Here is a 16,601-nt window from a genome sequence, read left to right on the forward strand (position 1 = left end):
TGTGTGCCAATTAAATAAACCCTGGTGATCCTGTGTCTGGATGCTATGTTCTTACCCCTAAGGCCACAGATCCAACTCCACCTCTAGGCGTGTTCATCGGTGCCACAGCACTCCAGCGGTCGCTCTCAATGTCGTATCGCTCTACATCGTTGAAGCACGAATTATCATCTAAACCCCCGATGGCGTAGATAGGGCCTCCCAAAGCTGCCAGAGCTATCCCCCTCCTGCAAATCGCATTTAAAGTGTCATTATGAGTACTGAGGGACCTATATGATTTCCGAAACAAAAATGTACTCAATTTGCCTTGAAAGGCTTCATACCTTTTCGTGTTCATGGAAGCCTTCATCATCCACTTGTTGGTGAGAGGATCAAACATTTCCATGTTGCCCAGGTGTTCACTACCATCATGGCCCCCTACTGCATACACTTTACCTGAAGAGAGATCAATGAATTTAGAATATGACTATTTTCAAGAGTCAAAGCAAATTACAATCACGCATGCATGCATTTGATTTACAGGCGGTCCTGGGAAACAAACCATTGCAAGCGCCATGCTTTATAGCCAGTGTTGGGGAAGCTATTTTGAAAATATAGTTCACCACGCTACCAATTACTTCATACTGTAATAGGATACTGTAAAGCTACCTTGAAAAAAACTTTACTTTTGCCAATGTGAGAGATCAGTACAGCAGTGGACGCATGTAGTCAGGCTACAACTGTTGTGGTCCTAATGACAATCACAATCAGTTTAATTATTTGTATGTATAATTAACATACAATGTATTAGAAATGTATTCAGAATTTGTCATGTGTTCCACATTGTTAAATTACAGCCTCATTCTAAAATATATTAAATATATATTTTTGTTCTTAATCAATCTAGACACAATACTCCATAATGATCAAGTAAAAACTGTTTTTAAAGATGTATTTATACCAGCAGAAATATCACATGGACATAATTCAGTCAGAACAATGTTGAAGCACCTTTGGTAGCGATAACAGCTTCAAGTATGGTTGGCACACATGTATCTTGGGAGTTTCTCCCATTCTTCGCTACAGATCCTGTGTCAGGTTGAATGGTGAACGTTACTGCAGTCATTTTCACCTCTCCAGAGATGTTTGATTGGGTTCAAATACTGCCTCTGGCCAGGTCACTCAAGGATATTGAAAGACGTGTCCCGAAGCCACTCCTGCATTGTCTTGGCCTTGTGCTGAGGGTCGTGGTCCTGTTGGAATGTTAACCTTCGCCCCAGTCTAAGGTCATGTATGTATGTACAGTGGGGAGAACAAGTATTTGATAGACTGCTGATTTTGCAGGTTTTCCTACTTACAAAGCATGTATAGGTCTGTACTTTTTATCATAGGTACACTTCAACTGTGAGAGACAGAATCTAAAACAAAAATCCAGATAATCACATTGTATGATTTTTAAATAATTAATTAGCATTTTATTGCATGACTTAAGTATTTGATCACCTACCAACCAGTAAGAATTCCGGCTCTCACAGACCTGTTCGTTTTTCTTTAATAAGCCCTCCTGTTCTCCACTCATTACCTGTATTAACTGCACCTGTTTGAACTCGTTACCTGTATAAAAGACACCTGTCCACAAACTCAATCAAACAGACTCCAACCTCTCCACAATGGCCGAGACAAGAGAGCTGTGTAAGGACATCAGGGATACAATTGTAGACCTGCACAAGGCTGGGATGGGCTACAGGACAATAGGCAAGCAGCTTGGTGAGAAGTTCAAGATGATGGTCAATCTCCCTTGGTCTGGGGCTCCATGCAAGATCTCACCTCGTGGGGCATCAAGGATCATGAGGAAGGTGAGGGATCAGCCCAGAACTACACGGCAGGACCTGGTCAATGACCTGAAGAGAGCTGGGACCACGAATCCACCGTATTGAGGGGAGGATGGTTTGAGCCATGTATTACGAAATCTTGACCAACAACCTCCTTCCCTCAGTAAGAGCATTGAAGGTGGGTCGTGGCTGGGTCTTCCAGCATGACAACAACCTGAAACACACAGCCAGGGCAACTAAGGAGTGGCTCCGTAAGAAGCATCTCAAGGTCCTGGAGTGGCCTAGCCAGTCTCCAGACCTGAACACAATAGAAAATCTTTGGAGGGAGCTGAAAGTCCGTATTGCCCAGCGACAGCCCCGAAACCTGAAAGATCTTGAGAAGGCCTGTATGTAGGAGTGGGCCATAATCCCTGCTGCAGTGTGTGCAAACCTGGTCAAGAACTACAGGAAACGTATGGTCTCTGTAATTGCAAACAAAGGTTTCTGTACCAAATATTAAGTTCTGCTTTTCTGAAGTATCAAATAATTAAGTCATGCAATAAAATGCAAATTAATTACTTAAACATCATACAATGTGATTTTCTGGATTTTTGTTTTAGATTCTGTCACTCACAGTTGAAGAGTACCTATGATAAAAATGACAGACTTCTACATGCTTTGCAAGTGGGAAAACCTGCAAAATGGGCAGTGTATCAAATACTTGTTCTCCCCACTGTATGTGCTTTGCTCTGTTGATCTTTCCCTCAATTCTGATTAGTCTCTTTGTCCCTGCCACGGAAAAACATGCCCACAGCATTATGCTGCCACCACTATGCTTCACCATAAGGTGAAGAATTTTGTTCCTCATAGTCTGAGTCCTGTAGGTGCCTTTTGGCAAACTCCAAGTTGATTTTCATTTTGCCTTTTGCTGAGGTGTTGCCTTCATCTGGCCACTAAACCATAAAGGCATGATTGGTGGAATTCTACAAAGAAAGCTGTTCTTCTGGAAGGTTCTTGGGAACTCTGGAGTCTTTCAGAGTGGCCATTAGGTTCTTGGCCATCTCCCTGAGCAAGGCCCTTCTCCCCTGATTGCTCAGTTTGGCTTTGGTTTTGGTGGTTCCAAACTTTGTTCATTAAAGAATGATGGAGTCCACTGTGTTTTTTTAAGACCTTCAATGCTTCAGAAATTTCTTTGTACCCTTCCCAAGATCTGTGCCTCAACACCAGGCACATGCACAGGTTAGGCTCAAATTGTGCATAGCACCTGTCCCATTGCTATACAGTGGGTATAGAAAAGATTCCCCCCCCCTTTAAAATAATCACATTTTGTTGCATTGCTACCTGAAATGAAGACAGACACAGGTTTTGCTTCATTCAACTGCATTTACTCAGTGCAGCTTATAACATCCAAGTGAAAGATATAACACCAACATGCCAGAAAAAAATAAAAAAACAATCACTGAGTTGGAAAAAGGATCACCCCCTTGTGTCAGTATTTTGTTGAACCACCTTTTGCTTTAATTACACCCTTTAGTCTTTTGGGATATGTTTCTACTAACTTTGCACATCTAGATGTTGCAATATTTGACCACTCTTCTTTGCAGAACTGCTCAAGTTCAGTTAAATTTGATGGTGACCGTTTGTGGACTGCTGTCTTCAAGTAATTCCACAGATTTTCAATGGGGTTTAAGTCCAGGCTCTGACTAGGCCAAGCAAGAACATTCACCTTTTTCTCCTTCAACCACTGTGTGGTCAGTTTTGCTGTGTGCTTTGGGTCATTGTCATGTTGGAAGGTACATCTTCTTCCCATTGACAACTTTCTGGCAGAGAACAGCAGATTTTCCTCAAGAATTTGACTGTATTTTGCCACATACGTTTTTCCTTCTATCCTGACAAGTGCTCCAGTCCCTGCTGCAGAGAAACAACCCCATAACATGATATTACCACCTCCATGCTTTACTGTAGGAATGGTGTTATTTGGATGGTGAGCTGTATTGGATTTTCACCAGACATTAATTTGGCGTTGAGGCCAAATAATTACATTTTAGTCTCATCTGACCATAACACGATTTTCCACGTGGCCTTAGAATCTACAAGGTGCGTTTTGGCAAAGCTCAATCGTGACTGCATGTGGCCTTTCTTGAGGAGTGGCTTTTTTCTTGTAACCCTTGTGGAGAATTTGTGATATTTTTGTCACATGCACACAATGACCACTCTTTGTCATGAATTCCTGCAACTGCTTCAGAGTTGCTGAAGGCCTCTTGATAGCCTCTCTGACCAGTTTCCTCCTGGCTCTTTCATCCAGTTTGGAGCGACGTCCTGACCCATGGAGGGTCTGTGTTGTACCAAATACGTTCCACTTCTTAATAATAGACTTCACTGTGCTTCTAGGCACTGATAAAGCCTTTGCATTTTTTTGGTATCCTTCTCCTGACTGGTGCCTGTCCACAACTTTATCCCAGAGATCTTTTGACAATGCCTTGCCACCCATAGTTGATTGTTTTCTTCAGTTGCACTACCAAGGACTGAAAAGCTTCAGGAAAAGCTTGTTTCATGCTGAGCTAATCAAAATAACCACAGCTGATCACAGTTGAAAATCAATTGGCTTTGTGTGCTATTGAGAAGGTGTTTAACTACACCTTGTTGGGTTTACAAGTCATTTTTAGTAGGTCAAGGTCAAGTCAAGGATACTTTAATGTCCCCGAGGGGCAATTATTTGTACAGCCAGCAGAAAAAAAAACACAAAAACACAACACACATACACTATAGTATAGAAGCACACATAATATCTAAGTCTCTAAAACACACTATTTAGAAAACAATACAATAAAAAAACATCTTAAAACAGTTCTGACAATTTGTTTAAAATTGAGATAGAAGTCGGGATAAGAGAGTTTCTAAATCTATTTGACCTGCATCTGGGCAGGGAGTACCTATGGCCTGAGGGAAGTAGCTTAAACTGGCAGCACAAAGGATGACTAGGGTCAACTGCAATAGCTTGGGCCTTCTTCGCTACTCGGTTGGAGTAAGTGTGAGAAAGGGGGGAGAAGTTAATGCCTGCAATTTTACTACACGTCCTCACAATACACTCTAGTCGTTTTTTGTGGACAAGGAACCAAACCAGCAGATAAAACAAAAGGTTAAGACAGACTCACAAAAGGTTAAGACAGACTCTTAGTATTCCAACTCAGTGATTCTGTTTTTTTATTTGTAATTTTTTGGTATTTGGTATTATATCTTTCACTTGGATGTTATAGGTTGTAAATACAGCTGAATAAAAATATTTTTTTGTGTGTCCGTTTTCATTTTAGGATGCAAAGCAACAAAATTTGATTATTTTAAAGGGGGGTGACTCTTTTCTATACCCACTTTATACAGATGTGCTCAAAAGTTTGCATACCCTTGGAGAATTGGTAATATATGTAGGATTTGTAAAGAAAACATAAGTGAGCAGGCAAAACACATGTCTTTACTTTTATTATTCTTATGGGATTGAAATTCAACTGTAGGTCATAACAGAATGACACCATCATAAAACAAAACATGGCAACAAAGAAAAAAATAAACTCACCCCTGTTCAAAAGTCTGCATACCCTTAGTTCCTAATACTGTGTATTGCCCCCTTCAGCATCAATGACAATCAATCAATGAAATGTATTTATAAAGCCCTTTTTACAACAGCAGTTGTCACAAAGTGCTTTTATAGAAACACCCGGCCTTAAACCCCAAGGAGCAAACAACAGCATTGTTCAGTGGATAGGAAAAACTCTCTAAGAAGGCAACATTTTAGGAATACCTAGAGAGGACCCAGGCTCAGAGGGGTGACCAGTCCTCTTCTGGCTGTGACGGTTGAGCTATTAAGAGTCCAATTGGAATAATTAATAAATGCATGTGGGCTAAATCCAAAGTCTATTTAGAAGTATGACCAGATGGACAAGGACAGGGACAGCAACAGGCCCCCCAAACCAGGTACTCCGCAGGTGTGGACCAGGACCTCATGTCCTCCTAAAGTTAAAAAAATGCATTCCTCATATCAACAACGATTGGCCCAATCCCCCAGCACAATAGTATAGCAGCGTAAGACCTTGGAACTGAGACGGGGGGGTCCGGCGACACTGTGGCCCTACCCGGGGGAGGCCACGGACAGGGCCCAACAGGCAGGAAATCAATCCACCCACATTGCCAGGCATCAACCAAATTGACACCCACCAACCGCAACCCCCCTGAATGAGGGCAGAGTATTGCCAGCAGAGTATAGCCCAATTGCACAAGTGCGCAACAGAGAGACAACAACAAGCCAGTGACTCTTCCCCCGAAAGGCATTGGAGGGAGGGCATCCCAGTGGCAACGAGAGCCCACCTGGCTAGACAGCAAGGGTGGACAGTATCAAGCATTTTGGTCACCTTCATGCCCCCGGGCCAGGCTACACCTAATCATAAAACGTGCTGTAGAGATGAGTTTTTGGTTGACACAAGTTTGCATTTCTAACCTTAATTGGCAGATCATTCCACAGTAGTGGGGCTCTATGAGAAAAGGCCCTGCCTCCGGCTGTTTGTTTAGAAATTCTAGGTACAATTAAAAGGCCTGCATCTTGCGATTGTAGGTTATGTGTAGGTATGTATGGCTGGATAATTTCAGGAGCAAGTCTATGTATTGATTTATAGGTTAACAGTAAAACCTTAAAATCAGCCCTAACCCTAACAGGCAGCCAGTGTAAGGACGCTAGTACAGGAGTAATGTGTTCATATATTTATTTTTTTCTAGTTGGGATTCTAGCAGCCGTGTGCAGCACTAATTTAAGTTTATTTATTGATTTGTCAGGGTAACCGGAAAAAAGAGCATTGCAGTAATCTAGTCTAGAGGTAACAAAAGCATGGATTCGTTTTTCTGCATCCGTTTTTGATAGAAAGTTTTTTGCAATGATTTGAAGATGAAAATAAGCACCGCTTGAGACATATTTGATATGTTCATCAAAGGAGAGCTCAGGGTCAAGGGTAACGCAGAGGTTTCTTACAGTTTTTTAGGATATGACCATGCAGCCTTCGAGGTTCACAGTGAGATCTGCTAACAACGCTCTTTGTTTCTTGGGTCCTAAAACGAGCATTTCTGTTTTTCTTGAGTTTAAGAGTTCTCGGTCATTCACTTCCTAATATCTGAAACGCATGCTTCCAAAGTAGCTAATTTTGGGGCTTCTCCATGCTTCGTTGAAATATATAACTGTGTGTCATCAGCATAACAGTGAAAATGTACATTGTGATTTCGGATTACATCGCCCAGAGGCAGCATACACTCACCTAAAGGATTATTAGGAACACCTGTTCAATTTCTCATTAATGCAACTATATAATCAACAAATCACATGGCAGTTGCTTCAATGCATTTAGGGGTGTGGTCCTGGTCAAGACAATCTCCTGAACTCCAAACTGAATGTCAGAATGGGAAAGAAAGGTGATTTAAGCAATTTTGAGCGTGGCATGGTTGTTGGTGCCAGACAGGCCGGTTTGAGTATTTCACAATCTGCTCAGTTACTGGGATTTTCACGCACAACCATTTCTAGGGTTTACAACGAATGGTGTGAAAAGGGAAAACATCCAGTATGCGGCAGTCCTGTGGGCGAAAATGCCTTGTTGATGCTAGAGGTCAGAGGAGAATGGGCCGACTGATTCAAGCTGATAGAAGAGCAACTTTGACTGAAATAACCACTCATTACAACCGAGGTATGCAGCAAAGCATTTGTGAAGCCACAACACGCACAACCTTGAGGCGGATGGGCTACAACAGCAGAAGACCCCACCGGGTACCACTCATCTCCAGTACAAATAGGAAAAAGAGGCTACAATTTGCACGAGCTCACCAAAATTGGACAGTTGAAGACTGGAAGAATGTTGCCTGGTCTGATGAGTCTCAATTTCTGTTGAGACATTCAGATGGTAGAGTCAGAATTGGGCGTAAACAGAATGAGAACATGGATCCATCATGCCTTGTTACCACTGTGCAGGCTGGTGGTGGTGGTATAATGGTGTGGGGATGGTTTCTTGGCACACTTTAGGCCCCTTAGTGCCAATTGGGAATTGTTTAAATGCCATGGCCTACCTGAGCATTGTTTCTGACCATGTCCACCCCTTTATGACCACCATGTACCCATCCTCTGATGGCTACTTCCAGCAGGATAATGCCCCATGTCACAAAGCTCGAATCATTTCAAATTTGTTTCTTGAACATGACAATGAGTTCACTGTACTGAAATGGCCTCCACAGTCACCAGATCTCAACCCAATAGAGCATCTTTGGGATGTGGTGGAACGGGAGCTTCGTGCCCTGGATGTGCATCCCACAAATCTTCATCAACTGCAAGATGCTATCCTATCAATATGGGCCAACGTTTCTAAAGAATGCTTTCAGCAATGCCACGTAGAATTAAGGCAGTTCTGAAGGCGAAAGGGGGTCAAACACAGTATAAGTATGGTGTTCCTAATAATCCTTTAGGTGAGTGTATATAGTGAGAACAATAATGGGCCCAGAACCGAGCCTTGATGAATACCAAAGCATACCTTTTACTTGTCAGAGGAAATGCCATCCACAAAAAACTGATATCTTTCAGATATATAAGATTTAAACCAGGCTAGAACATGTCCACGTAGCCCAATATGGGTTTCCAGTCTCCCTAAGAGAAGTGAGTGATCAATAGTGTCAAAAGCAGCACTAAGATCAAGAAGCAACAGGACGGATGCGGAATCTTTGTCTGAGGCCATTAGAAGTTCATTTGTTACCTTCACGAGTGCAGTATCAGTGCTATGATAGGGTCTGAAACCGGACTGGAGCATTTCATAAATGTAATTTGTCTTCAGGAAGGAATCCAGTTGTTGGGAAACACATTTTTCTAAGATTTTTGAGAGGAATGAGAGGTGAAATATTAGCCTATAATTGTTTAATATGTCAGTATCCAGATTAGACTTTTTTTTAGAAGAGGCGTAATTTCCGCAATTTTTCGTGAGTTTGGTACACATCCGGAGGAAAGGGAGCAATTTATTATGTTCAATATTGGCTGACCTAGCACAGGAAATAGCTCCTTAAGTAAATTTGTTGGAATCGGGTCTAGCTGAAAGTTTGTGGGTTTAGAACTCATTACAAATTTTGTGAATTTGTTGAGCGATATACGGTATCAAAAAATTCAAGTGTCCCCATTGACACCTGGTCAAGGAGGTTCAGGACATTCTCAGGACAACTGAGATTTTGAGAACCATAACTATTTAAGGAGGAGTCAGTTATTTGTTTACTAATGGGGATGATCTTTTCTTAAAAGTAGTTCATGTATTCATTACAACTAAAGTGAAGACGCACTTCACTAGTTAAGCTTTGCTTTTTTGTTAACTTCGCAACTGTATCGAAGAGACATTTTGAATTGTTTTTGTTCACGTCAATAAGGTTGGAGAAATAAGCTGATTGGACAGACGTGAGTGATTTTTGGTATTGTAATGTACTGTCTATCCAGGCTAGTCTGAATACTTCCAACTTGGTGGAGCGCCACTTTGGCTCCAATTTTCTGGAGGCTTGCTTAAGTGCTCTAGTATTGTCTGTGTACCAGGGTGCAAGTTTCTTGTTGCCTATTTCTTTTGTTTTTAGTGGTGCAAACGTGTCTAATGTATTTCGCAGTGTTGAGTTTATCATCATCATAATTTTCATAATTTTCTTCCGCTTATCTGGGGCCGGGTCGCGGGGGCAGCAGTCTAAGCAGAGATGCCCAGACTTCCCTCTCCCTAGACAATTCCTCCAGCTCTTCCGGGGGGAAACCGAAGCGTTCCCAGGCCAGCAGGGAGACATAGTCCCTGCAGCGTGTCCTAGGTCTTCCCCGGGGTCTCCGCCGGTGGGATGGGCCCGGAACACCTTCCCAGGAAGGTGTTCTGGAGGCATCCGAAACAGATGCCCATGCCACCTCAGCTGACCCCTCTCGATGTGCAGGAGCAGCGGCTCTACTCTGAGCTCCTCCCGGGTGACCGAGCTTCATTTCGGCCGCCTGTATCCGGGATCTTGTCCTTGGTTTACACTTGGCTGCAAACCGTCCCAGTGCATGCTGAAGGTCCTGGTTTGAAGGGGCCAACACGACAACATCATCCGCAAAGAGCAGAGACGAAATTGTGTGGTCCCTAAACCTGACACCCTCCGGCACCTGGCTGCGCCTAGAAATTCTGTCCATAAAAAATACGAACAGAACCGGCGACAAAGGGCAGCCCTGCCGGAGTCCAACATGCACTGGGAACAAGTCTGACTTACTGCCGGCAATGCGGACCAAGCTCCTGCTTCGGTAGTACAGGGACCTGACAGCCCTTAGCAAAGGACCCAGGACCCCATATTCCTGAAGCACTCTCCACAGGATGCCACGAGGAACACAGTCGAATGCCTTCTCCAAATCCACAAAACACATGTGGATTGGTTGGGCAAACTCCCATGAACCCTCCAGCCCCCCTAGAGGGTTTAGAGCTGGTCCAGTGTTCCACTGCCCGGACGAAAGCCACACTGTTCCTCCTGAATCCGAAGTTCTACTATCGGCCGTATTCTCCTCTCCAGTACCCTGGCATAGACTTTCCCGGGGAGGCTAAGAAGTGTGATCCCCCTGTAGTTGGAACACACCCTCTCCGGTCCCCCATCTTAAAAAGAGGGACCACCACCCCGGTCTGTCCCCGACCGCCACGCGATGTTGCACAGGCGTGTCAACGAAGACAGCCCCACAACATCCAGAGACTTGAGCTACTCAGGGCGGATCTCATCCACCCCTGGTGCCTTGCCACCAAGGAGTTTCTTGACTACCTCTGTGACTTCAGCCCGGGTGATGGACGAGTCCACCTCTGCACCCTCATCCTCTGCTTCCTCAATGGAAGACGTGACGGCGGGATTGTGGAGATCCTCGAAGTACTCCTTCCACCGCCCGACGACATTCCCAGTTGAGTTTTTGCCTCCACAACCACCCGGTCTGCCGTCCGCTTGGCCTGACGGTACCCGTCAGCTGCCTCAGGAGTCCCACAAGCCAACGAGGCATGATAGGACTCCTTCTTCAGCTTGACAGCATCCCTTACTTCTGGTGTCCACCAGGCACCGGAGACCTTACGGCCACAGCTCAGAGCGGCCGCTTCGACAATGGCAGTGGAGAACATGGTCCACTCGGACTCAATATCTCCAGCCTCCCTTGGGATCTAGTCGAAGCTCTGCCGGAGGTGGGAGTTAAAGATCTCTCTGACAGGAGACTCGGCCAGACGTTCCCAGCAGACCCTTACAGTATGCTTGGGCCTGCCGAGTCTGTCCAGCTTCCTCCCCCGCCATCGGATCCAACTCACCACCAGGTGGTGATCAGTTGAAAGCTCCGCCTTTCTCTTTACCCCAGTGTCCAAGACATACGGCCGCAGGTCAGATGAAACGACAACAAAATCGATCATCGACCTACGGCCTAGGGTGTCCTGGTGCCACGTGCACTGATGGACACACTTATGCTTGAACATGGTGTTCATTTTGGACAAACTGTGACTAGCACAGAAGTCCAATAACTGACTTCAGGTGTCACTGTCGTTGCCAACGTGGGCGTTGAAGTCCCCCAGTAGAACGATAGAGTCCCCAGTCGGAGCACTTTCCAGCACCCCTCCCAGAGACTCCAAGAAGGTCGGGTACTCTGCACTGCTGTTCGGCCCGTAGGCACAAACAACAGTGATAGACCTATCCCCGACCCGTGGGCGCAGGGAAACAACCCTCTCGTTCACCGGGGTAAACTCCAACACATGGCGGCAGAGCTGGGGAGCTATAAGCAAACCCACACCAGCCCGCCGCCTCTCACCATGGGCAACTCCAGAGTGGTGAAGAGTCCATCCTCTCTCAAGGAGTGTGGTTCCAGAGCCCAAGGCGTGAGTAGAGGTGATCCCAACTACCTGTAGTCGGAACCTCTAAACCTTACGCACGATCTCAGCCTCCTTCCCCGCCAGCGAGGTGACGTTGCACGTCCCTAGAGCTAGTTTCCGTGTCCAGGGATCGGGTTGTCGAGGCCCCCTCCTTCGACTGCCGCCCAAACCTCTCCGCACCGGCCCCTTATGGTTCCTCCCGCAGGTGGTGAGCCCACGGGAAGGCGGCCCCACGTCGCTCCTTCGGCCACCAGGCGCTTGTGTACGAGCCACAACCCTGGGCCTGGCTCCAGGGTGGGGCCCCGGCTGCGCCATACCGGGCGAAGTCACGGACCTCAAGATTTTTCTCATCATTAAAGGGTTTTGAACCGCTAGGACGTCGGCTAGGACCTGTTTGCCTTGGGAGATCCTACCAGGTGCATATAGCCCCAGACAACATAGGTCCTTGGGTCACTCGGGTACTCAAACCCCTCCACCACGTTAAGGTGGCAGTTCACGGAGGGGTGTTGAGTTTAGATCCTCGATATTATCGTTCACAGATTTATTTACTCTGTCTTTAATGAGCGAACGTATTTACTCTGTCGTTAACGAGCTAAATTCCTTGATATAAGAATATCAAGGAACTTATTTGTAGTCCGAGAATTTTAAGTACAGCTTTTGAAACTCATTGTTTGCGAAACAAGTGCATTTCTTGTTTTAACGGTAAATGTAATAAGACAATGATCCGATAATCCAGGATTTAGGGGGAAATTATTAGATCTACAATATCTATTTCTCGTGACAGGATTAAATCTAATGTGTGATTGTGGCAATGTGTTGGACCTGAGACATGTTGGATGAAACCCATTGAGTCAATTATGGCTTCAAAGGATTTTTGAAGAGGATCATTGGACTTTTCCATATGAATATCGAAATCGCCAAAAATTTTAATACTATCTGCCATGACTACAAGGTTAGACAAGAATTCTGGAAACTCATTGAGGAACATTGTGTATGGCCCGGGGGGCCTATAAATAGTAGCTAGGTAAAACGATTTATCAACCAGGTAAAACTTCAAAAGAATGAAACTCAGTGATATGTTTGAGAGTAAATTTATATTTACTGTCATAAATATTAGCAACACCCCCTCCTTTTCGGGATGCACGAGGGATATGATCACTAGTATAGGAGGAGAGACCTCATTTAAGACAATGAATTAATCAGGCTTTAGCCACGTTTCACATAAACCAATAACATCTAGTTTATGATCAGAGATTAATTCATTTATTGCAACTGCCTTTGGAGCAAGGGATCTAACATTTAGGAGTCCCATTTTGAGATGCAAGGTGATACGGTAATTTTTATTTGTGACCGAGGTTGAGGAAGGCTTTAGCTTGATAAGGTTGTTTATGTTAGCACTACCTTGTTTAACTTTTCTCAGCCTGGAACGAGTCACAGTGGCAATAGGTAAAGAAGAGCACCACTCCAGCTGGGATGGAGTCTGTCGCTCCTCAGCAGATCAGGCCTGGCCCTATTTCTGGGAGAGTCCCAAAAACAGAGCCAGTTATCTACAAACTATATCTCCTGCGACAGGCAGAAGATAGAGAAGCTGTGAGGCGCGTCAAGGTGTTGTCAAACATATTGTAACCAAGCTTTTTTGTGGCACTGGAACAGTAAAGGTTTCTTTCTGGCAACTTGACCATGCAGCTCATTTATGTTCAAGTATCGTTGTATTTTGTTCCTTGAAACAACCACACCGTCTTTTCCAGAGCAGCCTGTATTTCTCCAGAGGTTACCTGTGGGTTTTTCTTTGTTTCCCGAACAATTCTTCTGGCAGTTTTGGCTGAAATCTTTCTTGGTCTACCTGACAGTGTCTTGGTATCAAGAGATCCCAGAAATGTCCACTTCTTAATAAGTGACTGAACACTACTGACTGGCATTTGCAAGGCTTTGGATATCTTATTATATCCTTTTCCATCTTTATAAAGTTCCATTACCATGTTACGCAGGTCTTTTGATAGTTATTTTCAGCTCCCCATGGCCTGCTCAGTACATCCATGTGAGAGCTAACAAACTAACTGACTATTTATACACAGACAAAACTGCAATTTAAAAAGCCACATGTGTGGGAAATGCACCATTCATTGCCATTTCACCTGTATGTGTCACCTTGTGTGTCTGTAACAATGCCATTGTACAAGGGTATGCAAACATTTGATCAGGGCCATTTGGTTGATTTCTGTAATGATTATGATTGAAAAAGGAGTCAAATATGATCACTATCCTTAAATAAAAGACAGTGTTTTTGCATGATTAGTCATATTTTCAAAATCAATGCCAAAATGCAACCATTTCTGCCTGCTAACATATGAGCACAACTGTAGCACCCTTCCCAATTGACATGTGCATGTCCATCTCCTTGGACGCGTTCTCTGTCGTTTTTTGTGCGCATCATGTGAGCCGACAACTCTGCCCATTTTTTCAGTTTCAGCACATGCCTCTCATTATGGGGTATTGTTTGTAGATTAATCTAATGAATCCATTTTAGAATAAGGCTGTAATGTAATTAATGTTCATAAAAAAGTTAGCACGTTCATAAATGTGCCCATGTGGCCAACAGAGACACCTTATGAAATAATGATTTGAAACTCAGAGGAAAGTCTTTCTGAATGATAGGTGTTTATGCCACACAAGGTAACATATGACAAAAGTTCTATGACAAACAGGCTTAGGCTCACCAAGATCATAAGGCACTGATGATTGTAACAATAAAATAAATGTGTTTTCACATGTGCTCGCTCATGATAGGTCTAATGCCGGTAAGATATTAAATCTACAGTGGGGAGAACAAGTATTTGATCACATACCAACCAGTAAGAATTCCGGCTCTCACAGACCTGTTCGTTTTTCTTTAAGAAGCCCTCCTGTTCTCCACTCATTACCTGTATTAACTGCACCTGTTTGAACTTTTTACCTTTATAAAAGACACCTGTCCACACACTCAATCAAACAGACTCCAACCTCTCCACAATGGCCAAGGCCAGAGAGATGTGTAAGGACATCAGGGATAGAATTCTAGACCTGCACAAGGCTGGGATGGGCTACAGGACAATAGGCAAGCAGCTTGGTGAGAAGGCAACAACTGCTGGCGCAATATTTGGAAATGGAAGAACCCAAAGAACACCATCCCAACCGTGAAGCATGGAGGTGGAAACATCATTCTTTGGGGATGCTTTCTTGCAAATGGGACAGGACGACTCCACCGTATTGAGGGGAGGATGGATGGAGCCATGTATTGCGAGATCTTGACCAACAACCTCCTTCCCTCAGTAAGAGCATTGAAGGTGGGTCGTGGCTGGGTCTTCCAGCATGACAACGACCCGAAACACACAGCCAGGGCAACTAAGGAGTGGCTCCGTAAGAAGCATCTCAAGGTCCTGGAGTGGCCTAGCCAGTCTCCAGACCTGAACCCAATAGAAAATCATTGGAGGGAGCTGAAAGTCCGTATTGCCCAGCGACAGCCCCGAAACCTGAAAGATCTTGAGAAGGTCTGTATGGAGGAGTGGGCCAAAATCCCTGCTGCAGTGTGTGCAAACCTGGTCAAGAACTACAGGAAATGTATGATCTCTGTAATTGCAAACAAAGGTTTCTGTACCAAATATTAAGTTCTGCTTTTCTGATGTATAAAATACTTATGTCATTACAGAAAAATTACAGACTTCTACATGCTTTGTAAGTGGGAAAACCTGAAAAATTGGCAGTGTATCAAATACTTGTTCTCCCCACTGTACTTTACCCCCTGGGTGGAGTGAGTTAGCATTTAGTGAGTTATGGGAATCACCGGTATAAAAGAGCAGGGACAAAGTACAAAATCTCATATGATGCCTAATATGGCTTGGCATGGGTTCCGAAAGCTATAATGTAACAATATGCTACATTTTTATGTATTGTGCAGGGGAGTCAATTAGGCGCCATACCATTGATCAACATGATGACAAATTAAAACTGCCTACTAAAACGTCGCAATTACCAGTTCAAAGTCAAGAGCAATTCGGTAATATCAGCAGGCTGGAATTAATTACGGCTGATAGTTATTGAATTGCGGGCTAATGGCCAAGTGAGCATTTTCCTCAAATCATCCTTAAAGAGGCATTCTATAGAACTGTTTTTTTTTATTCATGTAGTTCATAACATAACATCAGCAGTAATAGTGGAATGATAGTGTTTCACAACATTTTACTTGGGTGATTACAGTTACATGGGTGCACGCCAAAGTGCATCCTAAAATACAGAATTTCTAATGTTCAAAGGAGGGTGCACTGGAAACTGTAAGTAAATGGAGAAGTGGCATCCTCCCTTCTTAGCCTCATTAAAACATGTAATTATCTTTTCTCAAACCAGCAATGACAGATGGCATCAAGCTAAATCCCTAGCTAATTTCCTGTGGGAAAAGCAGTTTCTATTCAAGTGACAAAACAAGAGTAGGGAATTATTGTGCCATCTAAAGTATTTTTTTAATGTTTTAATATCCAAAAATATAGTTTTTCTTTTGTAAGCAGGTTGACCAAAACTGGAAGTTTTACGTAACAATGTGGATGTTTCTGTAATTCAGCTAATATCAACAAGGTGGGAGCAAATAAAATCCACTAAATGTGAGCTATGTACCGTTTGGACAGCTAACTATTTTTGACAACTTTGCTAGCTAACTTTTTACTAAATACTCTACCTACTTTGGCAATGGCATCATATTTCCAAGCCCTTGTAGCATAAGTTAGACTTAATTTAGCTGTAATCTAGCTGTAATCATCCTCTGTTTAAAGTAATTAACCCCATTAAACTTTTGACTATCAATATGGCTGCACCAACTGTAGAATATTGATAACAATAGCAATGACATAAAGGAGTGACAATTTCAAGACATGAATCGACCACGAAGACTGCCATACTTCCATAG

General features: G+C 43.8%; 1 protein-coding gene across 4 annotated transcripts in view; it reads right to left on the minus strand.

Moving 5' to 3' along the window:
• Positions 1–16,601, minus strand: part of klhl8 (kelch-like family member 8) — an 83,649-nt gene that overhangs the window by 17,210 nt on the left and 49,838 nt on the right. For all 4 annotated transcript variants that reach the window (XM_010866847.3, XM_010866849.3, XM_010866846.3 and 1 more), the window contains 2 exons: positions 321–432; positions 56–224 (listed from right to left, as the gene is read on the minus strand). In XM_010866847.3, coding sequence (XP_010865149.1) covers positions 56–224; positions 321–432 — 281 coding nt within the window. The remainder of the gene's footprint in view (positions 1–55; positions 225–320; positions 433–16,601) is intronic.

The sequence above is a fragment of the Esox lucius genome, chromosome 14 (genome assembly GCF_011004845.1).
Source record: "Esox lucius isolate fEsoLuc1 chromosome 14, fEsoLuc1.pri, whole genome shotgun sequence".
Classification (NCBI taxonomy): Eukaryota; Metazoa; Chordata; class Actinopteri; order Esociformes; family Esocidae; genus Esox; species Esox lucius.